The sequence below is a fragment of the Trachemys scripta genome, chromosome 12, assembly GCF_013100865.1.
Source record: "Trachemys scripta elegans isolate TJP31775 chromosome 12, CAS_Tse_1.0, whole genome shotgun sequence".
Taxonomy (NCBI): domain Eukaryota; kingdom Metazoa; phylum Chordata; order Testudines; family Emydidae; genus Trachemys; species Trachemys scripta.
Window position 1 is genome coordinate 18485468 of NC_048309.1, and position 26622 is coordinate 18512089.

A 26622-nucleotide genomic window follows, 5' to 3' on the forward strand; every position below is an offset into this window, starting at 1 on the left:
CTAAAGCTTTTTTCGTTTTTTCTTAAGGTCTGATCCAACTCCTACTGAATCAGTCAATGGACACTTCCCATCATTAAAAAAAAAAGGCACAAGCAGAATTATTTTTCCTTTTTGCAGGTCACCTTCAAACTTCAATCCGGTGCATGTCTATGGGCCTTTACTGACCATACTGTCTTTCAGCAGAATATGAAACAAAGAAACAACCCACTATTGTTTTCAGAAATACAAGAGCCACAATCAGTGGGAGGACTTGCTAAGGACAATGTCTTCATGTTTGGTCCAGCCAAACTGAGCAACTGGCTATTAAGCAGCCTGAATTTTCTTATTGTGTGTGTGCCTTATATAATACATACACACACACTAATATATATATATATATATAAAAAGGTGCCAACAAATGCAAAGTGTGAAGCTCACAGACAGGTGTACACTCAAATAAGGAAGAGTACAGATGGCTCAGATAGCTCACGATTCACCAGGGTCTGTGTATGACACTTTCAGATTGTTTGTTTATTCATATTTATTACCTAAAGCCAAGAGACCAGAGGAAAGGGTGCAAAGGGAGAGCTCTCTATAGATGATGGAAAGACACTGCTTTTAAGAAAGCTATCATATGATACCATGGGCTCCCCATAAGAATTCTGAAATGCTTTCAACAGTGCAACCCAATTACTGCCCAGGTCAGAGAACGCCAGCAGTGAGAGATACAGTTTTGGCAGGGCTCCGTTGCAAAGCTCCCCGCTGAGCCATTGCTGTGCATATATGTATCCATTTATTTAAAACAAAAAAGGCCAGATGTTAGGTCAATCACCAGGTCAGGTATCCATGGATATAGGTGGTGTCTGTGACTACATAGACTATTAACCTCCTTAAATATATGTGAAAATTGTGGCAGTCTCTCTGACCTGGAAGATCTCTAAGTCTTTAAAATAAGAGACATTGCAAATAACTTCTGAGGCTGTACCTGATGCACAGTGCTGAATCCTGCAGAATTGGTCAGGCCGTTGGCTCCTTGGTAAATCCCTGATGTTCCTGTGAAAAATAATATCACATTTACATGTAACAGATTTCCTAAAATCAATGTAACAGAATATGCTTACATCGACAGTCACACAATGGTAGGAATAATACATTTATCCTACAAAGCAGTATGTGGCAAGTCAAGAAAGCTAGGGAATTGCTTCTAATGCCAAGGTTTGGGCCACTGCTGAATTCAAAGGTAATCGCAAAATCCATTTTAAAAATATGTAATGGAGCCAGGAAGTATGCTGAAGCTGGAAAACTTGGTTGAAAACAAGCTTGCAACATGGGTCCTTGTGAAACATGATTTGTATTTTTCAAGATACATCAGGAAAGAACTTTCCAAATGTCTTCCTAAACTGTGCCTCTAGAGTTTACATCTTTTCATCCACATAAATACCTGCAATTGTACATCCCATCAGTTGTTTGTTGAACAAAGACTTCAGGTGCAAGGCATATACCCTGCAAATATATGTCTTGGTAAACCAAGTATACATGAAGTTTGAAAATTTGGACCTGTATGCCTCTTTTCAGGGTTAGAATTTCGTTGTCAAGGTTCCTGGGCAAGCAGTGACTGGAAGCATTGGCCCTGCTTAGTCCTGGTGTTACTAAGAAGAGGGATGGATGCCTCATATCACTCTTGCATAGTTTCCTCTGGGTGATATTTGCATCTGCTGCTGGAGGGAAGAGCTACTGCATCTGTGTGCAGCGATGGGGGTGGGGGGAAGGGGCGGATTGAGAATTCAGAACGAGGACGGGAGGGGGAATTGGTCGTGGTGCAGAAACAGAATAGCCTGAAGCTTCCCATCCCCTAGATTCTGCCCCCTGGAAATGTCTAGACCGTTATTTTAACTGCAGTCTACAAAGTTTCAGCTTCAGGAGCTCCCTCTTCAAATGATTGGAGAACCACATCCTGAAAGCTCTTCTTCCTTCAGTGTGTGTGGTAGGACAATAACTCAGAACCATGTGGTTTGTCCCCTAATTTGTGAAGCAATGCTAGCTCCCAGAGCTGGTCCTAATTCTGCTTGTAAGCTACCCTCCTATCTAACACAGAGACAATCTAAAGACCATATAGTGCTCCATCTTGATGGAAACCGCCAGCCTCCAGAAAGCATTACCTTTTGTGACCCATTATCTCTGTGGCAGCCTCAACTTCATATTAGTAATGAAGGCAGCTGGGATCTGCAAGCTAGATGTTATTTTGTGCCCCTGGTCCTTGGCTGGACATCATTTAATCACCCTTTTGTTTTATTAGGCTAGAACCTGAGGACCCTAGTTGCAGATACACATAAGAGCGTCATTTTTCTTACTCTGGCTAGTGCCATGTGAATTGCTCTCTCTCTCTAACTGTTAGGATCTTTATGACCAGTGCTGCTCTAACCAGAAGTTGTAAACAAATGCCTCTCAATGTCTTCACGTGGTGTGCCTTCTCCAAAGATTGGCTTGTTTGTTTTTATTTTAAGACCCTAGATTAGCTGAGGAATGGACAGCTGAACAAACTGCAGCCCGCCAAGTGCAGTCACAAAAGCACATGCAGTGAGAAATAAATCTCATGCCAAAAAGAAACAAGGAGGAGGATCTGCATCCAGAACTAATTTGTCGCCACATGTAGCCTTTAAAAGCCTTACAAAAAAAAGTGGGAGGGGGAGGGAGGATGGGCTGATCAAGAGCTAAAGTTTTCTTCCAGTGCAGCCCCCTGTAGAATGCCAGACTCTGCCATTTCTTCATCTGGGGACCATCCCACATTATTTTTACACACACACACACACACACACACACACACACACACACACACCATTCAGATGCTAGAGAAACACATCAAAAAGAACCTGCAGATATTAATAGCTTTTTTTGTTTTCTGGGGAAACAGGTCTACCCCTATGCAGAAAGCATGTCAGTGGGTAAATCAAAATCTAAGAGATTAATAGGCCAGGCCTGGTTTTCAAACAAGCAGTGCTGGTAATTGCATGGGTCCCTGGATACACTCAGTGGTCCAGGTCCTCAGTTTGTGTAAATGCTTCAATATTCACTGAAGTCCACTGCTGAGGATCTGAAGCAGAGAGTCGTGCCCTGGTGGCATTAGAAGAGGAAAAGTATCAGGGGGTAGCCGTGTTAGTCTGTATCTACAAAAACAACAAAGAGTCTGGTGGCACCTTAAAGACTAACAGATTTATTTGGGCATAAGCTTTCGTGAGTAAAAACCTCACTTCATCGGATGCATAGAGTGAAAGCTACAGATGCAGACATTATATACAGACACATGGAGAGCAGGGAGTTACTTCACAAGTGGCGAACCAGTGTTGACAAGGCCAATTCAATCAGGGTGGATGTAGTCCACTCCCAATAATAGATGAGGAGGTGTCAATTCCAGGAGAGGAAAAGCTGCTTCTGTAGTGAGCCAGCCACTCCCAATCCCTATTCAAGCCCAGATTAATGGTGTTGAATTTGCAAATGAATTTTAGTTCTGCTGTTTCTCTTTGAAGTCTGTTTCTGAAGTTTTTTTGTTCAATGACAGTGACTTTTAAATCTGTGATAGAATGACCAGGGAGATTGAAGTGTTCACTTACTGGCTTGTGTATGTTACCATTCCTGATGTCCGATTTGTGTCCATTTATTCTTTTGCGGAGGGACTGTCCGGTTTGGCCAATGTACATGGCAGAGGGGCATTGCTGGCACATGATGGCATATATGACATTAGTGGATGTGCAGGTGAATGAGCCCCTGATGGTGTGGCTGATGTGGTTGGGTCCTCTGATGCTGTTGCCAGAGTAGATATGGGGACAGAGTAGGCAACGAGGTTTGCTACAGGGATAGGTTCCTGGGTTGGTGTTTCTGTGGTGTGGTGTGTAGTTGCTGGTGAGTATTTGCTTCAGGTTGGGGGGTTGTCTGTAAGCAAGGACTGGCCTGCCTCCCAAGGTCTGTGACAGTGAGGGATCATTTTCCAGGATAGGTTGTAGGTCGTGGATAATGCGCTGGAGAGGTTTTAGCTGGGGGCTGTATGTGATGGCCAGTGGTGTTCTGTTATTGTCCTTGTTGGGCCTGTCCTGTAGTAGGTGATTTCTGGGTACCCGTCTTGCTCTGTCAATCTGTTTCCTCACTTCCCCAGGTGGGTATTGTAGTTTTACGAATGCTTGATAAAGATCTTGTAGGTGTTTGTCTCTGTCTGAGGGGTTGGAGCAAATTCGGTTGTATCTTAGGGCTTGGCTGTAGACAATGGATCGTATGATGTGTCTTGGATGGAAGCTGGAGGCATGTAGGTACGTATAGCGGTCAGTAGGTTTCCGGTATAGGGTGGTGTTTATGTGACCATCACTTATTTGTACTGTAGTGTCCAGGAAGTGGATCTCTTGTGTGGACTGGTCCAGGCTGAGGTTGATGGTGGGGTGGAAATTGTTGAAGTCTAGGTGGAATTCTTCAAGGGCCTCCTTTCCGTGGGTCCATATGATGAAGATGTCATCAATGTAGCGCAAGTAGAGGAGGGGCACTAGGGGACGAGAGCTGAGGAAGCGTTGTTCTAAGTCAGCCATAAAAATGTTGGCATACTGTGGGGCCATGCGGGTACCCATAGCAGTGCCACTGACTTGAAGGTATAAGTTGTCCCCAAATCTGAAGTGGTTGTGGGTGAGGACAAAGTCACAAAGCTCAGCCACCAGGCTTGCTGTGGCCTCATCAGGGATACTGTTCCTGACAGCTTGTGAAGCGTCACATGAGCAGATTTCACCTGCTACTAGTGGTTCTGGAGGACATGGCAACTCACTGCCCCATCCCACCCTCCCAAAATGGTCAAGCCAGCCCTTCTGTAGCAGCCTGGAAGAGCATTTCTATACTACCGCACCCTCAGCTAGACATTCATCCCACACTCAGTTTTGTCATTTCTTCTTTGCACATTTTTTTAAAAGTGTCTTAATACTAAAAACAGGATGAATAGCTTCCCGGAGTAACTAAGCATCTCTGAACAGAGTATGAAGGAGAGTAATAGAGCCCCAATGCTTACAGGCAAATACAACTTTCACAGAACACAAAACAGCTCTTGTACACAGAGCTCAAAACAATACAAGAGGGAATTTTTGATCTTCCTCAACTGTCAGTTTAAAACAATCCATCATCCTTTATTAAAACTGTCAGGAGGGGGATGAGTTAGCTCGAGGGACTCATGCTCTATGTGTAAATTGTGATGAGAACATGTTTATTGCTGTGCTACTTGCAGATGATACTGTACTTCCTGTTTTCCAAACGATTAGAGGTAATTATATAAAAGTCAAAATGTAATATGGGAATGAACTTGCATTGAACTTTGCACCTGCTGTGTAACCAAAGTGTGTGTTTGTGTGTGTATGTGGAGGGGGGTTGCAGGAGTAGCGTGTGGGAGGGTTGAGCTTCATAGCCTCCTATCAAATTCAAGACCAGATTCTACACTATGGATTAAACTACTCCAAAAACAGTATAGTGCAAAAAGAAAAGTGTTGGAGAGTTAATGTCTCTTTGAGGAAATCTATGCTCAAAACCACAAAAATATTCTGCACACAAAAGTAACTTAACAAGCTCTCTTCCCAGATGTGTACAATGCTGCTCCTTTTCCCATGGGATTTTAAAAGGGAAAATTTGAAAGAAAAAAATACTTTCTAATGCTGTAATTTTATCCTTCAGTGAATTTAGGGAAGGCAGAAAGTTGCTAGATTGACAAATCTGGAAAAATGAATCCAGGGTAGAGGCAATGGACGCTTCCCATATACATACACTGTCTTCTGTCAATGTGTCCCGACCGTGACTAGAAGCATCCACCTCTTGGAGAAAGGAGTTCAGTCTCCATTGACCATTAAATACTCAGCCTCTTTGCTGAGACTGCCAACAGGGGCAGTTCCTGCCAATTGTGAGAGAGGCAGAATTGACACCTGTCTACTGGGAACTGGACCAAGACATATCATCTCATTGCACTTAAGCCAGCAAACAGATTTTCACTGGGTGATGTCTTTCACTCAGTGGGCTGGATATGAACCAGCGAATTAGCTCTGTATTCCATTCCTACACTCTTGAGCATCATTGTCTTAATTAGACCAAAGTTAACCATCCTGCTCCCTCTCCTATCATGTGTATCACACTGTATGGGTAAAGCACCCAATGGGTGCTCTGCAAATGCCCACTGAGCAAGGCCTTCTCCTGACACCCTGCAACTGTGGCTGCAGAAAGAGCTGGTTTCATAAGTAGATACACCTGGCAATGCTCTTGTGACTAGTGCTAACAAAAAATAATGATAAAAATTTCCATTCTGCTGATTCACAATAAAGACTTGAAATATCAAAAATGTTTATGGAATGGAAAGTTCTCAAAGATTTGGATAAAAAAGTGTAGACACATTGCATTTCAGCTTGGTTCAACATTACTCTGTGTTCTTCTGAGCTGCCCCAGTGCCTCATGGGAGTTGTAGTTCAAGTGGCTCCTGCTCTCATTCTCCTCTATGGGCTGGGTTCCTTGGCCAGACTACATGTCCCATATTTTTTTTTGGATGGTTTTCTTTCTGGTTAAACTGTTGTGCTTCATCATGGAAGATGTGGTCTGCCTAGAGAGCCCAGCCCAGTGAGGAGACGAAGGGCAGTGGGCATGAGGCACTGCAGCAGTTCAGGAGAACAGAGACTAATGGTGACCCAACCCCAAATATTTTGTTTCAGTTTTTCCTGACTGAAAACCGAAAAAGTTCAGTAAAATCAAAAATTTGCCACAAACAGTTTTGATTTTGTGGAAACTTCATTTTACACACACACACACACACGTAAAAAAAGTAAAAAAATTCTCAACGAGTTCCAATAGTGACACTGTCAAATGACACCCCTTCATCAAGCCATTATCAAGCACCTCCCTTCCCTTCCTATTGTTTCCTGCCACCTGTCCATTTATGTCAAACTCTTTCCCAGGTTGTAGGATGTGCTTCGATAACCAGCGATGGGCTTGAGCAGTTTCTGAAAAGTTTAGGTGGGGGGGGAGGGCGGAGAAAGGGGAGGTCCCTAGAGTCCTTGGGATGTGTCCCATATTTGGAATGCCTGGGCTCTCTCATCTCTGAACTGATGCTGCCCTGTTGTGTAGGGCTATTGCTTTCAGATGCTCCTAATGGATGGCACGATATCCCAACCTTAAGCTAATGGCAATTGGCTGATCTTTAATAGTGTACTTGAAAGTAACCAAGATGGGCCCAAATCAAAAATCTGGAGCCAAACTCCCCTAAATTGTGACACTATGAAACTTGAGCCAAACTCTATAGCTCCAGCCCATCTATAGGAAATACCAAGAGGAGGCACTTCCAGAAGTTGTATTAAAACATCAAAGCTTTCCTATGACTCCTTAGTCCTCCACAACCTGATTTACTAAGGTCTAGGATTGCTATGTGGTGGAGGAAGGGAGTAATACAGCAAGTCATGTTGTACACTGAAATCCTCAGCCAATCCTAATAATAATACTACCATTCTATAACACTGAAACACAAATAATTAAGTACACATTTATTCAGTACTTTTCCCTTTCAGAGTTTCTCTCTCGCCTAATGGATACATTTACTGTATCATGGGTGAGTGAGTGAGCAACATTTATCTACCTTGCTGGGTCCATGTCACCCAGCTTGCATTCAAACTTCCCACTTTTAAATCAGAAACACAGACCAGGATCTTTCCCTTGGCATCTTCTCCATATGGAGTGTAGTTCACATCTGTGTTCAATCAAATCAGTTGCTAAATGTCACAATGCCCTCATTCACAGGTTGCTTAAAGAACATTTAGCTGGTAATAAAACAATCTGGATTCTAGAAGAGAACAATTCTTCAGACATACTGTACAGTAAATGTTCCCACAGAGTACATCTACCACAAGCAAACACAAATGCAGACACCATACAACAGCTGTGCATGCTCTGTAAAAAAAAACCTCTCTGTAGATCCAGTGCCATGGACTTTCTTGTGATGGGGAGAAGAGGGATACATTGGAGTGCACAAGGGCAACACTCAAAGTGAAAGTTTAGTAAGTTTATTAATGTTATAGCCTGTCCCTCAGGGTAAATGGATTCCCTTTGCTATTCCTCTAGGCTTTTTTTTTTTTTTTAAATTAAAACAGATTTTTAAAATGTGTGCCATGTTCAGATACAGTTTCATTTGTGCCTGAGCCGGATCGAGGCTGCAAGTAACTGCTGGGAAAAAGTTGTCATGCTGAGCATTCAAGCCCCAAGCTAACAGGGCAACTTGCAGGCCTGCCAGGTGTCCCGCACCTCCTGCGGCACTCATGCATGCAGAACTCCCCACGCCTTCCCACAGACCGAATGCAGACAGCGTGCAGCTGGACTGCAGAAATGGTCTACGGTTGGGGCTGCTGTGGCACCTGCTGAGCAGGCACACAAGTAGCTTCTGTCTTGCTGCGCCCCTTATAAGAAATAAGTGGGGAAAAAACAGCTGGGAGGGCAGCCAAGTGGCAGCAAGAGCAAGTGAAGGCAGGGACAGGTGGCGAGGGGGACCCAGTACTGGCCCCAGGCTCCCTCCCACAGCCACCAATTTGACCCCTTCAGCAGGTCCCAGATTCCACCCAGCCCATAGCCACCCCACCCAGCTATCCCCATCTTCCCAGGCACTCCCACAGTCCCAGCTGTCCCCAGATTCTCACCCAGCCATCCAGCTGCCTCCCTAGACAGCCCCACAAACCCCACCTACCTCTTCCCAGCTTCCCCTGATACCCTGAACAACCCCCAAACTTAGCTATACACAGCTTCTCCCTCCCACAATCTCTACTCCCACCCACTGAGCTTGTCTCTTCTCCCTCTGCCCTGCCGACACTCACAAATTGGGTTTCCCCCTCCAGTTACCCTGCAAACCTAACTACCCTAGAGCTATCCCCCTGCCCTCATGGACATTACCACAAGCCCAGCCGCTCTGGTACTCCCCTGTCCTCTGAAAGCTCTCACCAATGCCCACCTATTCCCCAGACATCCTTCAGCACCTGCCACAGCTGCCAGGTTTTGTCCTTCCCCCACCATCATCTGAGGCACAGCACAATGACCATAAGCTGAAGTTTATGGTCATTTACAAACATGTACATTTTAATGAGTAATTTGTAATGCTTGCAAATAAATAGGCACAAAATGTCCCATATGAATCTGCACAAAACTTGGCAGCCGTGAACTTGCAAAAAAAAAAAAAAAAAAAAAGGTAAGGCCCTCCAATAGTAGTCCTTTAGCTCTCCCTTTCAGCCATTAATGGATTCAGCCACAGGCTTTGAGAAGTTAATTGTGGCCTTTGCCCCTCAAGAGAGTGCCATCAAGGTTTCAGACAGGCTACCAGTGGGCCCTGCCTATACACCTCTTCTGCTGCTTTGGTCCTCTTTGGAAAGTCTGCCGGTAACCAGCTGCCCTGCACTGCATCCCTGTGGAGAGAAATGCAGTCCTTGGACCTGATTTACCACTATATTACTCTAATTTCTATTTCAATAAAACCACCAGCAATACTGTTCATTTTCCTATGATTTCTCCACTTATAAAATGTCTCCATTCTTCTCTCCTGTACCTAACTCCTCACCTCCTTACCTCCAATAGCTTCTCGAAATCCAAAGACCACAGTAAACTGCCCAATCTTTTACGCAATCTCTCTATACTGCACTCATGGTAGTGTTGGAATGCCTAACAAATTCTATGTGTTAGATGTTACAAAGTTCTCAGTTTCTCTCCCCATCCCATCTCCTTAATGGTAGTTTTTTTCCATCCCTTTTCCACTCAGGAAAGTAAGGATGATGAAGCAAGTTTGGCAATAAGATTGACAGCTGTTCTCAATGTTTTCAGGAGTAAGTTCCACCCAGGCACTATCAAGAAAACTCTGTTTCTGCACTTACAAGGCTTGCTCATGCTGCTGAGAGTTCCATTGTTTCAGAGGAATGTAGCTGTCATGGGATGCTGCGGTTGTGGCAAATGAGGTGATCTGTTGGGTAATGTGGAGCAGTCCCACAGAGGGTTCTGAAGATTAGGGCTATACCCTTGAACTTGACAGTCCGTGGGGACCAGCATAGGGAGGAGAGCACCACAGAGATGTTCTCTCAGTGGGCTCTGTTGGTGAGTACGTGAGCTGCTACACTCAGAACTAACAGGAGCTTTTTCTAGGTCATCTTTTCATTCCAGAACTGAAGGCACTGAAACAATCAAGTGTCACAAAAATGTAGATGGCCAAGGGTCTGAAGAGATGGAAGTGTGGAACAGGGCATTTTTCACAGACTTAACTATTTTGGTATACAGTAGCAGTGAGGAGTCCAGGAACACACAAAGGGTGCACAATATCTAGACTATCTGTGGCCACCTTGAGTGGTGGCTGATGTTATGATGGTGACAACTTGCAGAAGTGGTTGAAAAGATACAACAAAATGATGATCCACTGATTCTTCCAGTTCTAAGACAATTAGTTCCAATGAAAGACCTCTGAAAGGATTTTTTTTTATAATCTCCTAATACTAATAAATTAAATGTCCCATGCAATAGTGACACACTGGGTTTTATAACCCCGTACAACATGGCATGTGCTGTTTTATACACAACATGTTGTTCAGACTTACATTAAAAAACTAATGCTCCTACAGGGAACAGTGCTGGCAGTCAGTGATGCAAGGAAAAGTACCAATATAACTCCCAATAGCGTTTGCATTACTCCATTCTATGGCCAACATCTGGCTGGTGACTTCGGTGGTCATTCAGAAGGTTTTTTGCAGCATTTTACCTCTCTGACAAGCTAATGTTTCCTGCAGTAAATATTGCCTTTTCCAAGCTGATACTTTTTTAGATAGAGGTTAAGCACCCGTCAGAATTACCTCCCACCAACAATACTCCAGTGCCTTGTAAGATTCTAAATCCTACGACATCTGCCTGCATTTATTGGGCAAGGAATCTCATAAAATGTTACACTGCTGTCAGCTGTGAAGCTATTTCAAGTGAGTATCTGACCTGCTAAAGGAGAAGATAAACTCAGCCCATATGTGCGCTGTGTCATACTGCTCAACTGTTTGCCATTAAGCATAATGACCCCTTCCACCAAACAGCCTGCTCTGTATTTCTATCTGGAAGGACTTGGATATTACTGAGAAGAGCACATTGTAAAAATCTATGTGGAAAGAGTGGTTCTGCACAACAGCACTGTGGCATTTTACTGCAGTAGCTTCTGCTAAAGCACGCTGCTCTTTTAGAAACACAATGAATCTTGCACTAACAAATACCTCCTGTAGAATACCCGGTTTTACACCACCAATTTAAAATATCCCCATGGGGTTTCCACTACGATTTTGTTCAACCTTTGGTTTAGAAACCATCTCTATTAGGCTGACTGATTTTTACTGGTCACTTGGGTGACTATTTAGGACATATTTCATTGTACAACGTTTCTCGACCAAAGTCTCCTCCTTATGCTGCTTTGGGTCTGTGACCCATAATTCATTATTCACCCATGTCTGTAAAGTATGATGAATAAGACTGCTGTAAGGGTTTGGCTTTTATCTTCCTTTTTCTTTTTATAGGTGACCTGCTCCACATGACTCAATTCATTTTAAGGGTTTGAAAGTTCCTAGATTGCCTGCATTCACTATCTGAAGTGTAGTGCTGGGAAAGTGTCCCCTATATTATTTCTGAGAAAATGTTCACTCTAATCAGCTTTATAGGTTGCTGGTGCAGGTCCTATGGGAAACAAAGTTACATTTTCTTTAAAAATACATCACAAGGAAACTTTTTAAGCTAGTAGTAGACAATGCTGCAACAAAAACTTAGCTGAATTCAGTACAATTCCACATCACAATCTCCACCATCAAAAACCTCACTGGACATCTCAGCAAAGGGACCAAATGCTAAATAACCCTTTCATCCTAGCAGTGGTCCCTTGCATGGTCAAGTTTGTGGCACATTAGTAGGACAACATGAAATAAACTTGTATTGCCACTAACTGTGCTGTACCTGTCTTGTGGTGAGAAGAACTCAATCTCAAGGGCTCTCTAGCAGACACCTTCAGCCAGCACTAAAATCTAGTTACACAATCTAAACTTTATGTGGTGAATAACAGACAGGAATGTTATACTGGAGCTGGTAACAAACCCTATATTTAGGTTGCCCACTATTTTCTGGGGGACCACATGGGACAGGAACATGGCCAGGTGCCCTGCAAACACAAGCTTGGACTCAACGGCCCCTTCCCCTTGGGGGTACCACATGGAGTAGGAGTTCCCCTAATTTGTGGGGGCAAGAAGGAGAAAAAAGTGAGCACTGGCTCTCCCATCCCTGGACCCGGCACCTAGACCCAGTGGGCCATCCTCCTTCTGGGATAACAGTCTTCTCTCTCTATCGACTAGTGTAGTTAGTCCTATAGGTCAAGTGGCAGCAGTCTGTGCTTCAGTGCTGATGTTTCAGGGTTCAAATGCTGATAAATATATCATGGGATTGGAATAAGGTTTGTTACAGTTGTACATAATGTAGTTAGTTTATATCTTTTTCCTTTAAAAAACACTTCAGAAAATTACATTATTTTCTCTTTTTTAAAAAAGACCTAAAAGAACATTATTTAGGTTGTAGCATTTGAAAGTTAGGAAATAGCAGATTTACTTGTCTGTGCAAACACATGTTGCACCCCTTTGTCCAAATGCACTGTGATAGCTTTTAACCACATGATCACATTTTTTCCCATAGGATCCCTGCCTCATTCAGTGCACAGAACGGACGAATGCACAAGAGGGAAGAATTAAGATTACACAGACCACGGTAAGTCTGGCATTTTCTATTCTGAGTACTTGACCTTGCAACCTTAATGTTTCTTAATGTAGTTTTTTGTATATAATTTTACCTAGACTATATTAAAATTCCCTCTCCTTGATAAATATTTTCATGAAAACATTGTTAGGGTTCCAAGTCAAGTATTCAATTAACCTTGTGTAACTTTTAGAATATTCTATGCAAGCCTAAAATAAAGTTGAGTAACCAAGAAAAGCTTCCTTATCTTCATTATCTTTCTCTTCTTTTTTCCCTCCCACTAAGTTATTTTTGATACATAACATACTCTGTTTCAAAAAACAAACACCCCCCCAACAAAACAATGCCCCCCACCCCCAAAAGCATACACCACCACCCCCATCTTAAATCTCACTATAGACTTAGTCAACGTCAGGAACACCTCATGAAGGAATTCTGATTGCAGATGAACTTGCAGTAAGATCTTTGGAATACCAAAAGTCCTCATGCATAATGATTGCAGAGCTAAAGAGTTTCATGGTTTACAACTCCGTCTTCTGCTTCTGTTGCATCACTTTGTACCACATGCTTGTAGATCGGGTTGATGATGCAAGTGTGGACTAAACCCAGTTTTCTACTGTGATGTCAAATGCACATGAAATAGAATAATCGATAATTTCAAAACTAGATGCCCATTCCCCATTCAGGTATTGACACTATATTCTGAATTTTTTTTCTTTTTTGGCAAATGACCCAAGAGGTGCAAGATACTCCGTGTAATTTAATTCTGCTACCAGAAATTAATACATTTTGGAAATTGAGTAACACCTCTTAAAATCCTGTAGTTTGGTGTATTTTCAAGGTGAAATATGAATTTCGGATGTGAGCTGATTCAAGTATGTATTCACCTCTTAGCATTAAATATATTTCTATTAGCCCTTGGAAAAATATGCCCTTTTTCCTGGCCTCCTTTTATCAGTTATACACTGTTCCGTTGCTTACTAGAGATGGGGAATTGAAACCCAAGATCTTCTGGAAGCAAAGATGTATTGTTTCCTTTAGGGTGTATGAAATCATTTGGTTTGTAATTCAGATCACAATAGAAACAATAGTATAGACTCATAGAAAGGAATCTCAGCACAAATCTTTGAAGTGCTATATACCTTAGAATTCTTCCAATTTCTTTTTAATTTTAAAGCTGCACATATATGCAAGAGTAAATATAGATGGTCAATACAGAATTCTATTGCTTTGGTCCAATGAATTAACTGCATTTTTAATCTAAATCCTGGGAAATTCTAACTATATTTGCATTTCTAAAGTACTCATTGGTTATGGTGCCTAGGCACAGTCAACATTCCTTGGAATCAGGTGTAGGGGCTTCCAAACAGTCTCCTCTGCATTAGAAACTGCTTTGTGATGGGAAGAATTAAGTGACCTGGGCTGTCTGGGTCCTGATGATCAGAGGGGAAGTAAGTCAGATGACCCTTTAATGGCACTTGCCAACTAAAATCAAATCTTAAAACTGAAAATAAAAAAGTGAGCATAACACAAACTGACAAGAGCCTGGAAACTCAGAAGTAAGGTGGGTTCCCAACCTTTGCCCATGCTATTGACAGGAAGAAATTGAACAGGTGCTGAAGATCAAGTGCCAACTTGAACTTCACACATCCAGGACTTCAATGTGTCAAGCCAATACTATTTTGCATGTGTAGATCCCTGTTCTAATAATTGTCTATTGTTAACAGTCACCTGGAAAACAAAGAATTTAAACACTACATTCCCCTGTAATATATAAATCAAATTCTTATCTAGGAGTGTTACATTGTGAGATGCCATAAGCAACACAGTAGTTAGGCTCTAGTACACCAAATCCCAGATTTTCAGACTAGCCTCAGCCAAGCCTCTCTTTTTGCAAGAGTAAATGTAACCACTTGGACAGGTGATGACCTAATCTGTGCTTGCAAATCAGTGAACAGTCCACATGCTAGTATTTATAGCCACAATTCATCTTGGTCACAGAAAAAAAATAAAGGCAGTTTTTAATATTGAAATTAGTATAGGAGAAGTAATGTATAAAGACTTACTACATCTAGTTTCGTTTCAATTTTATACAGTGAAATTCTATTGTTCCTATCTCAGGATTCAGCCTTTTCTTGTTTCTCAGTCTAAACTAGCTCTTAATTCATGGAGGATGGTGAGACTTCTGAATTCCATTTGGATATTGGTCAGAACAGCTTTTTCCGATTTCCATCAGGGAATAAGAGACAAAATTTAACAAGAAATAAGAATATAAAGATCTATAAAGAACAGAAGTTTCTGTTTGTGATAAGCAGAGTCATCTTCTGGAGGGTTCCCGAGGAGAACAATCCTTTGATTTAATGAACACTGTGGCATTTAGTTTCAGAAAGGGGAACTATGCAAAAATGAGGAGGTTAGTTAAACAGAAATTAAAAGGTACAGTGACTAGAGTGAAATCCCTGCAAGCTGCATGGACACTTTTCAAAGACACAATAATAGAGGCCCAACTTAAATTCCATAGCATATTTATTAAGTTTGCTGGTGCAATTTTTCCAGGCAAAACTGTGCCTGCAAAAAGACAGAGGTCTGTCTTTCGAAAATCTGAACCTTACGTCTTAAGATGCACAAACAGCAACCTCCAGTTGAAATTAGTTTTGGATGGGTCTTACTGCTCAGCCAGTGGCTGGTTCCTCTTATCTCTCAATACGGCTGCTGCCCAAAGCCTACAATGATCCTAATTAATCTCATCACAGATAACATGCAGGACTTGTGCTCAGCAAGACCAGCTATTGAATATGGGCTCAACTAACATGTCCCCATTCTGCGCTGCTGTCTTCCTCAGCTGGCAGGCTAGATAAAGGATTTCCCATAATTTCACAAATTTTAAGGCCAGAAGGAACCATCAAATCATCTAGACTGACCTGGCCATGGAATTTCATCCAGCTACTCCTGTACTGAGGCAAATAACTGATGTTTGACTAAAGTATATCTTCCAGAAAGGCCTCTAGTTTTTTTTGAGGGGAGGGTAGATATTTTTAAAGCATTAAGAATCAAGCAAAGTGAATTTTCATTTTTATTGCATCTTACCGAGTGTACAGATAATATAGTGACAACAGCCATTCATATATAGATGGGCTTGAAAGAATCCTCCTCCACCCTTGTCTCTGGAGGGCTTCCTCTTATCTTCTCTTGAACATTTCAACGGATGATACCTCAGCTACCACCCGCAGGAAACATTCATCTTCAAAAGGTATGCCTATTTTTGGTTGTAGAAATTCTCGGACGCAACAAAAACTGCTATTTTTTAATTTAACTTAGTTTTTGGCAGTGGGGTTTTCCCTGTTCTCCATTGAGCCTTGAGAATCTGCTCCCATCCAACCCCAAACTTGAAACCCCATCCACCGACTCCGGTGCCCAAGACAGATCATCCTTCCAGCCACTGGCTCGGCCAGGGGGGATGGATGTTCCAAACCATTTTTTAAAATTAATCTCTCATTTAAAAAGACTCCCTAAAGTACAATTACCCATCTGTACATCTATCTTTCCCCCTCACCTCTATACCCAATCACATCTCCCTCCCAAGTTCATGAAGACCTCATTTAATAAAGGTTTAAGAGTACATTTTTATGGCCAAGTTACAACAAACAACAACAACAAACATGAATTTGAATGCAAGTGTCAACAACGGTGTCTCTACGGCAGCAAACCATGGCAGAGCTAAAGCAGGGTTTTCTCCGTAGGTAGCAGTAGCACAGATTCCCTTGCAACATACAGTGCAGCATTGTCAACACCTTTCTCTCTCCCTCCATGACCCCCTCTGCCACAAAAATGCCTGGTTTTAAAACAAAGTAAATTTAGCACGGTCAGCCTTTGGTGTTTTGAAATGTTTGAAAGAGAGACTGCGCTGCTATTCTAGGGGAACTTGTATTTATACTGTAAAAAGTGAGGTCTGACCCCTTCTGATGAGAGGCCTCTCCCCCCTGAACTCACTGTGATATGGGGCACAGCTCTGCCGCCATAGTCTTAGACTGCGACTAATGCGAACCAGCTGGTGGAGCAGAAGACTTGAAAGGGGCTACTCATTTTCTAGGGAGGTTTTAATTTTATGAAGCTAAAGCATCTTAGTGACAGTTTGCTGAGAACATTCTCTCCCTCTCTTTCATTTTGGGAGACTTCAGATGGATTTATTGTCTACATCCTACAGCGTAACTCACATTACTCAAGTGTGAGCTTAAATTACCTCACCATATACTTGTTATTTCATCACTAAGCGTTTAAGATGCTAGATTTTCAAATATTAGTACTCAGTTTCTCCTTGTTAAACACACATATGCACACCACTAATCACTTGTTACATGGGTCCACAAGTACCTATTTTGTACATGTGCAAGCGTTACATAAGATTACTAGCAATTTAGGCATCCATTTTAAAATGTAGAAAATATTACCTATGTTGTACCTAAATCATGAGCTAAAATGTTCCCTTCATTAGAAAACCCATATCTGCCTACTAAATATATATTGAGTTTAGTGGAAGGGGGTTTTAAGGTAGGGCAATATTTCATATCACAAATATAGGTAACATATGCAGTTAAATCCAGTGCAAGTCATCATTGCAGATATGAAATCTACTTATCTGTTAATTCGTTATGATATCTGCTATCTGTCCAAGGAAGCTACACTCTCAGCAGTAACAAAGAATTCCCATTTATAGGTTTTTGGCCCCAAATATATGTGCACAGAACTCAATACTGCCCTGCAATCTCTTGCCAAAGACAAGTTATCATAGTTGCGTAACTGATCTTTTCTTTATAATATATGAAGTATTCTGTGGCTAAAGGGATTTGGATTTTTTTGGTTTTTAAATGGTGGGCAAACACTTTCCTGCCCAAATAAAGCATTTGGAATGGTCTTTGGCTACAGTTTAAGTGTTGTGCAATTTCATTAGCACAGAGTTTCAAACCAGCAGTTGTTTAAGCAATAATAATTGAAGAGACGGGCATTTCCTGGGGATTAAGGACCAGCTGGGAGGAGATGGCCTGAGGTGCAATTAAGGGACCACACCCGCTCACTAATCCACAGGAAATGCCCTGCAGTCTGGTCCTTATTGCTGTTTCTACACAGCTGATGCACTGTATGTTAGCCAGCGTGGCTGCTGGAGTTAATATTCCATTCAGTTGATCAAATGACAATGTTGTCTTGTTGCAAAAGTCGTTTAAGAGTAAGGAGTGACAATTTTGCTTTTACAGAGGACCAGATTTTGTTCTGTTACATCAGTGAAAATTCTGCGGAAACTACACTGAAGTCAGTGGAGTGACACCAGTGTCAAAATCCACAGTAACTGAGGGCAAAACCAGACACATTGTTCCTTTCTCTCTCTCAAACACAGACATGTGCATGACGGGGCACCAGCAGCAGTTGGCCCCAGGAAAAGGAAAGGTGGCACCAAAAGATACAAGAACAACCAAACAGCAGAAAGGGAATAGCAAGAGGGATGGAAATGAGAAGGGACACACAAGACTTGTTAATACACGTGGAGGAGCTGGGTACAGCATGGAGTGTTCATGTTGCTAAGAGGGGCCGCCCTCATGTATTGGATGCCAGTTGCCTAATGGCTGTCAGATGTGGGTATGGATCCTGTAACAAAATGGATATAAGATCTGCTCAACATTTTCCAAGTTTCAATCTTTTAAACATTTTCTCAAAATTCTGAATTTCAACAAAGGGGTTGAATTAAAAAAAAAAAAAAAAAAAAAAAAAAAGGTAATGGAAAATTTCTCCCATATTCTGACCAGGTACCATATGAGAGCTGGCTGGAAATTTTGTTGAAATCTTGAATTCTGGCAAAAAAAATGGCAAACATTTTTCCTATATTTTTGATCAGCAATAATGGCTAGAACAAGACAGGCACGGAAACGTCCAGGATTTTTTTTTTTAGTTGGCTTTGCTAGGATTGGTGGAACATTCCTCCCTCCCCCCCCAACCCCCCGTTAATGAAACATTAAGGGTCAGATTTTTTATTTATTTACTGGCCAGATTAGGAGTCTAAATGCACGCACTACTGTGCATCTAATTTGCATGTGCAATTACCACAGTTGCAGGTACAACAGGTAACTGGCTAACCAGATGCATTTAGGGATTTGCTCATCTGATGTCTGCACTCAGTTTCGGTAATTGGCCTTTTAGATTGTTTAGGGTATGGACTGAATTTAATCTGTGTCTTGTATCATGTTATCTGTGCTAAACAAATAATAATTTCATGAGCAAATTAGCACATCGTTGTTCTTCTAAAGGGTCCGAAGATTTGGCCCTAGAAGCAGTTTGTTAAAACGGTACAATATCTCTCTTCTATTACCTAGTCTAGGATGTCATCTTTCTGGGAAAAGCTGGAAAGCTTGTCTCCCTCACCAACGGAAGTTGTTCCAATAAAAGAGATTATCCCACCCAGCCTTGTCTCTCTAATCTTTCTGGGAGTCAGTACTGAAGGTGTGTGCCTAGATGCAGGTCCACTGAGGGAATGGTATAGGCCTGAGGCAATGTTTCTTTCATACCCAAAAACCTTAATTAGGGATTTCAATTAGTGAGCACTAGGGCACATTACCTTGAAAATAAAAAGTCTAAAGGAAGGCGCTCCCTCCTCTTTTCATTTGAAATTGCCCTGAGAGCGACTGGTACCCCCAAATCAGTCACATATCTAGCCTGGTCTCTCCCATTTTCCTATCTGTGTATTCCTGAATTTTCATCATAGTGAAAAACATTTTATTTTCACAAAGATATTGATTGTATGTAAATTTATATGCCAGTTACACACATTCACTATTTTAGAACAAACATAAGGTTTCAGGGTGTAGCCATATAATTCAAAGACTGATCACATACTAAGATCCATTGTATTACACTGCAATTACATTAAAAGAGATTTCAGTTTAAAATAGCTTTGTTATATATTTTGTTTTATGCCATATGTTTGCAAGACATGAAACTGCTTAGTCCTATCCCTTATGTTTTACATATATGTGTGACAGTGTATCAAATATTTAGCATATGGATACTGGCACCACATTAGGGTTATTTTCCTGTGAGGGGCCAGGCCCACCTTTTCTATTTCATTGGGTTTCCCCCACTATGTCTGCAAAATAGTGTCCCTCTTATTCTGCAGCTCTTTAGTGACCACAATTATTTTTTTACTTCTGTTAGCACATGATGCACACAATTGGTATCTGGAGTTCCAAACGAAAAGTCAAATTCTACCCCTAACAATGTCTCATGAGATTGCACAGGTGTAAGGGAGAGCAGATTTTGGCTTCAAGAAACCTTATTACTTATAATGATGGACAAAGAGGAGAGATTCTGGCTTGATTCTCATTATCCCAGGCTAAGGCTGTGCTGGCATTTGGGGGAAAAAACCTCAATTTTAACTTGGGACCTGAGAAAATGTGATCTACAGTCACGGTAAGACAATGCATGTGGAGCTCATGATGGCATTTTTTTACAATCTTGATTGGGACAGTACATCCATGGTATGCTCCTATTCCCCGGTTGGATGTGTGTAATTCTTAGAACCAGGGTTATGGTGTGAATTTGAATATTCTGCAGGATTTGTTTAGAATTCATGGTTTCACCAAACACTCCTGCTCATAAACTCATTCGTAAAATATTAACGGGAAGTCAGCAGTAAATGCGGGCAATCACAGGTGAAGCTAATTCATTTACAAATTTGCACTATTATATTTTTCAGTAATTTTACATCTTTATCCAGGAGAACTATTTTTCTCACAAACTAAAATGCAAAACTCTCCAATATGGGGTGCTGTAAGAACCTTTCTGATCATGGTCGTGCATGCGTCACGGTCTTTGAAAAGCCCTTTTCTCTTTTAAAATGATGTAAAATGCTTTGTCCTGGATGCAAAGTTAAGAGTTTGACTTTTAAAGCCCTCCTGAGCTTTGGCTTTATAAAAAGTAAATAAATAAATTGTGCTTTCAGCTGTTTTAGCCCATCACCATGACTCACTTTGTGGGCTCAACAGCAGGGTGACCAGCAGGACTGATCTGAGCTGGGCAGAGATCCAATAAGATCCTAGAGACAGAGTGAGCATGGAAAGTCACTTGTTAATGTCATGGAGAGAAAATGATCTGCCCTCACCCCCTCCCTCCCAGGTGCACTAGCGTGGGAACGCTTGGAGTGTACATTCCTCAGTAGCAATTGGGGCAGGAAGGCTCAGAGCATCCCAGCCAAACCTTTCACCAGCACTCAGGAAAGGTAAATAAACTTTAGAGACAGGGAGCTGGTTAAAGCCCTTGTGCTCCTGAGCAGCTAGGACAGGGGGAAATGTTTGTTTACTACAGGAAACAGCTTATTTATTCCTGGACAGTTTTCCTGGGGACCCGCACCTGCCACTATAAAAATTCCTTTTACAATACCGGCTTTGAGAGGCTGCCTGAAATTGTCCAACTGGGGACAGCAATAAAGCATTGTGAAATGATCTGATATAACTGTAGACACAGTGGACACTTGAAAAACTTCTATGTGTGCAGACATGCATGAAGTTCTTTCCAGTTCATTTTAAGTATAATTTACACTATTTGCCTGTGTCAGTAGTTTTGGACAAGTAGCATTCAGTATTTGCATTCACAAGTGACAGTGCACAAGATTTGCTAATACAAATCTCCAGATTGCACAAAGAGCGGCCATCTTTGAAAATTTTGGTCCCAAGTGAGTAATGAGTACCTTCCAAAACAAGTCAGATTTTTGTAGCTAATACAAAGCACATGTGCAGACCCTCTAAGAGGTCCGAGGAAACAAAACGTGGGCAGGAATATTACCAGCCTTACAGGACACCATTGGAAAATGCCTGTACTTTGTCAATAGCAGTTTTACAGCCATTACCACTAAATCTCACTGAAGTTAATTGGGACACAGTACAGCTGCTACTGCTGCAAGGGGACATCAGACCCAGCATTTCCTGACACAGATGAAGCTGCACTCAGTCCATGACATTCCCATATCTAGAGCTGGTGGTAAGAACAAATGGATGCTTTTCCAACAATACGCAGAAAGAAGGGTCCTTACTGCAGAACAGCATGCTTAGTGTTCAGAGTTATTATAAGACTGAGATGCAGAAAGGAGAAAGTGGAAGCAACCATTAATTCAGTGACAGGGATGGTCAGGAAGAATCCTTTACATTTCAGACAGAATAAATATATAGCTTCCAGGGATGTGATTAGCAGCTGATAAATTCATTCTGGATTCCTCCAAATGCCTCAGTATGAACCTGATTCAGAGTTCACTTAAGTCAATGGGAGTCTTTCCGTTGATTCAGTGGGCTCTGGGTCAAGTACTAGATGAGGCTGATGTTTACAGCCAATTCCTCCGGCGCCCCTGTATGTCCTACCAGTGCTATTGTGGTTAAGGATTCATCCGTTTCTGCTGGCCCACCTACTCTAAGGGGAGTAGTAGCACCCTACAATGAAAACTGGCTCTGATAATCTTAGTATATGACATCTCAGCCCAGGATCACCTCTCCCTTCCCAACTTCCATAGATAATTGCTGTATCTAAATTTTAAAAAATTCAGTTTATGATTGTGTGTCTATTTAGGGCTTGATTTTTTTTAAATTAAAACCAAAAATAAAGCAGACCAGAGGACAAGTTATACTCAGTGTGTCTGTCCACCCCTTCCCGGTTGGGCAGGAAAACAATTCCCTTCCTCTTTCTTTGCAGAGCGTCCCTGGATAGTTTAGCTGTAAACAGAAAAGGGCACTGTGATGACAACAGGGCCATAGTCTAGAGAGCAAAAGAAAGGACTGGAAGACAGAAGATGTGGGTTCTCTTTCCTCTCCACCACTAACTGATTATGTGACCTTGGGGCAGTCACTTAACTTTTCTGTGGTTTAAGTTTCTAAAATGTGTTGAGACTCTCAGATAAAGGGGCAAGATAAGTGCAAAGCATTATCATAATTGGTATTTTGCTTTCCCTCTCCCCGTTGAATCCTGGAGTGGTTTGTTCTGACTCTCTAACTGCTTGTCCTTTCCCTTCTATAACCACAAAGCCTGCACCCTTGGCTTTTTGAGGCTTGCACAGTCTAAGAAACAGTAGAAATATTTTGTATATAGATCACAAGTCCTCAAGTCCTCAGTCCCTTAATGTTCATTAGTTTCATTTAGTCACAATTCTTCACATCACAGAGAAGTCACTGGCACTTTAAAATGTAGGTGCACTGAAGTCTAGTGAAGGACAAAATTCCAGGTGAGGAGAAAGAGGAGAAAATACATTTTTTTCATCCTGTCCAATTCAGTGCAACCTTCATATTGGACTCAAAGTGGTGTGTCACTACTCTCAGTGAAAATGAAACTACTCTCCCCTTGGATATTTTAGATTACTTCATGTATAGGAATGACGTGACCCACTTTATATCAGCAACACAAAATCAGTTCCTACACACTATGCCCCTCACTGTAAAAAGCAACAGCACACTGGTACATAAAACTGAAATTATTGTGGCATATTTCCTCTCTCCAGCTGCCAGTACATTAGCTCTAATCGTCACTTCCAGCAATGTTTTCTGGGCAAGCACTTTTAGATCCAGATTATTAGAGCTACTGCATAACCCAAACTGTAGTGCAGATTGCCCTCCCCACCTGTTTTTTTTTCTTCCTGTAAGGATTTTGAAAATGAGGACACATCCCCCATCCTCTTGGTGAATGACACAAGCAAGTATTAGAAAATGAATACTATTCACTAAGGTCAGGGGCTGCAAATGCCACAGCATAAAGCAGACAGAATATATAAAGTATCAAGAAAGATACTGGAAGTACATCACTCCCAGTTCAGATATCTGACTGACAGCACCAAGATGTTCAGCAAAAATCAAATTCCACGGCATCAAAAAAATGGGCTAACAAAAAAAATCACAAATGAAATTCCAATATTTTAATGTACTTTATGAGTCTTAGGACTCCACATCGAAACCAACAAATAAAAAGCAGTGTTACCAATTCTTGTGAGTCTCATGATATCTGGTGTTTTTCTTAAAGCCCTGTTTCTGGAGTCAAAGTAATTAGGTTGAAACTCAGGTTTTACAGGGTGTGTGGGAGTGGAGTAAATTTCTGGCCCTCCCCTCATGATTGTCGAGAAAAGCTTAAAAATGTGACCCAAAGCTGTGTAAAAATCTCAAGCTTTTTAAGCCAATCTGATTATTTGAGTTTTGGAGCCTGACTCATCATCTGTGAGAACTTGGGGTTGTCAATATTGAAAATGGTTCTTCCACACTCAGCATATTTCAGATCAAAACAACAGCGATTTGGTACTCTCCTGTTTTTCTTCATACTTCCAACAGATGGAACCTGATTTTACTGCCTGGTGCTTGAAGCTGCAGGCCTTAGTAGACTATAAACTGCAAGAAAACTAGCCATACTGACCATGCATCTGGTAGGTGTACGGTGCTTGTCCTGTTGTTGGGGTACTGAAGGTGGATCCATAGCTAAGAAACCCACTCTGTCCTGGAGAATGGCTGAGACTATCTTCTGTTTTGATGCCTTTGGAGGATATAAAAGGAACCAAACGCACAATGTTAGGGTTCTGCTTGATCTCATCATATACAGGTATAACAAAAAATTTCAATGCTTATGACATTTTAGCTAGAGTTGGAGCTGATCAAACTATTGATTTTTAATATTCAGTTTGGATTTAACCTTCTTTTTTATTAGCAAACAAATCCCAATTTTTGAAAACATTTTCATTATTCGCTAGTGTTAGCCAAGTATTTTTCTGAAATAATGTATGGCCTATATCAGGGATCGCCAACCTTTGGCACGTGGCTCACCAGGGTAAGCACCCTCGCGGGCCGGGCCGGTTTGTTTACCTGCCGTGTTGGCAGGTTCAGCCGATTGCGGCTCCCACTGGCCGCGGTCCGCCGCTCCAGGCCAATGGGGGTGGCGGGAAGTGGTGGCCAGCACATCCCGAGTCCCGCGCGGCTTCCCGCCGCCCCCATTGGCCTGGAGCGGCCAACTGCGGCCAGTGGGAGCCATGATCGCCCGAACCTGCCAATGCAGCAGGTAAACAAACTGGCCCGGCCCGCCAGGGTGCTTACCCTGGTGAGCCGCGTGCCAAAGGTTGCCGATCCCTGGCCTATATGTTCACCACAAACTCTTTGTGTTAACTATATTAAGTCGTCATTATTGTGTGATTGGTTGCCATGATACAGTTTCTGCTCTCTGAATGGATGACTAACTTAAAATAATAAGTAATCCACTTTCCAGAAAGTTTTTTTGGACAACTAAACACTTGTGCTTCAAACTTCGTTAAACTTTTGCAGTTGTGAACATTCTGAGGGGTTCTCAGAATGCTGGTAATTGCTAACAACGTGGTCATATGAATTATAGTAAAATAAACTCAGTTAAACTTCTATTCACGTAAACATTCATGATTGAAAGATGTTTTTAAAATTAAATTATTTCATCAGCTCCATTTAGAATGAGATAATGCAATATTTGCCAACAGATCATATTGGAAGGATATCAGTTAGGTGTGAACACTAGATAGTCACATATAGTTGACAATAGTAAAGCTGAGCAATGCACAAATCCCTAGTCAAAATCGCCTTGGTACTAAAATCAGGCAATTAAAACGCATGTCAAATCACAGGAGGAGTGGCACTAACTGAATTTGACATTGTAAGATGGAACTTTTTCAGGTGGTGAAAGGGTCTGATATTTTATCACCCGGGCCTGCTGAGATCATGCTGCTGTATTTTTAAAGTAAACGGCTGAAAGGTGTGTCTTTTTTACAAATCTTTTGGCCTCTGCCTCTTTGCATGTGTATTTGCACAAAACAAAATATGGTCACGAAACACACCCTGAGCGCCATGGTTAAACAAAGAGACTATTGATGGTCTGCTCTTGGATTTATGAGCTGCCCAGGTTGCTGCCATTTTTGTGCACTTTTGGGCAAACCTTCCAAAGCGACATCAAATTCATATGGCTTCAGCCAACCAAGCTGTTGCTGTCTATCTTGGCCAATCCCTTCACCCTGAGAAAGCACAGTGAGTCTGCGCTCACTGAGGGTGGGAGCAAATTTTACTGAATAGCTTCTCCTGGGACAAAGTCACTTATTTCTAAGGAGAAACAATCAATGTTAGATGAAATCCATGCAATTTAAATGCAGATTACCAACTGGATAACAACATTCCATACTGAAATCCAGGAAATTTGTTTGGACAATGAGTGAGCGTGGGCTGTGGTAGGTGTCAGGCTCCATTATTGCTGGTAGAGTCTGTCTGCTAGGGGGTTTGCGGGTGAGTGCAAAGAGAAGCCGTTTTTCATAACATCACATTTGTTTTTCAATTACATCAGCACAATGCATGTGAACACTCAACCTATTACAGCCCCGACCACAATTAATCTTCAGTGACTGGGCCTTTCTGGAAGTCTAAAAATTGTTGTCAGACAGTGAAATAACTTAGCACCAAATTAATTTCCACACAATGCTCTGTTTTGTCTAGAAACTGGCCTCGTTTTATATTTGTGTCTAAAAACAATACTGCTTCATTGTTCTTGGTCATCAGCCAGGTAGGATTTCTCATATACAGTATCATATATATTATTGAGGGTGGGGGCAAGGGAGGGAAACCACTGTTCAAGGATGGTAATAGGTAATCTACAGGATTTATAAGCAGTATGTGGGCCTGACATGTGTGTGCCCTAAAGACGCTAGCCAGTAGCAAATGGCCATATTTTCACCTGCTCTAACAGGGACAACTGTTCAGAGTTTGCCTTGGAAGCCATCCAGCTGATACATTTGTGTTTGTAATTCCAGAAAATCAACTCAAAACATTCCTCTAATCGTCCTGATAGATTTTACTTTCCCAACCCTGG

The 26622-nt window shown here is 41.8% G+C and overlaps 1 protein-coding gene and 1 long non-coding RNA gene across 8 annotated transcripts in view; one reads left to right on the forward strand and one right to left on the reverse strand.

The window, feature by feature from the left end:
• The window catches only part of LOC117885729, an 88261-nt gene extending 68582 nt beyond the window's left edge, over nucleotides 1-19679 (forward strand). For 2 of the 3 annotated variants that reach the window (XR_004647831.1, XR_004647832.1), the window contains 3 exons: nucleotides 12691-12762; nucleotides 15881-16000; nucleotides 18140-19679. This is a non-coding gene — a long non-coding RNA (uncharacterized LOC117885729). Of the gene's footprint in view, nucleotides 1-12690; nucleotides 12763-15848; nucleotides 16001-18139 lie in introns of all 3 variants that reach the window. The other variant, XR_004647833.1, reaches the window with a different exon arrangement.
• The window catches only part of EYA2 (EYA transcriptional coactivator and phosphatase 2), a 153113-nt gene that overhangs the window by 61947 nt on the left and 64544 nt on the right, over nucleotides 1-26622 (reverse strand). For 4 of the 5 annotated variants that reach the window (XM_034787160.1, XM_034787158.1, XM_034787159.1 and 1 more), the window contains 2 exons: nucleotides 24169-24285; nucleotides 965-1032 (listed from right to left, as the gene is read on the reverse strand). In XM_034787160.1, the coding sequence (XP_034643051.1) occupies nucleotides 965-1032; nucleotides 24169-24285 (185 nt within the window). Of the gene's footprint in view, nucleotides 1-964; nucleotides 1033-20761; nucleotides 20828-22388; nucleotides 22491-24168; nucleotides 24286-26622 lie in introns of all 5 variants that reach the window. The other variant, XM_034787162.1, reaches the window with a different exon arrangement.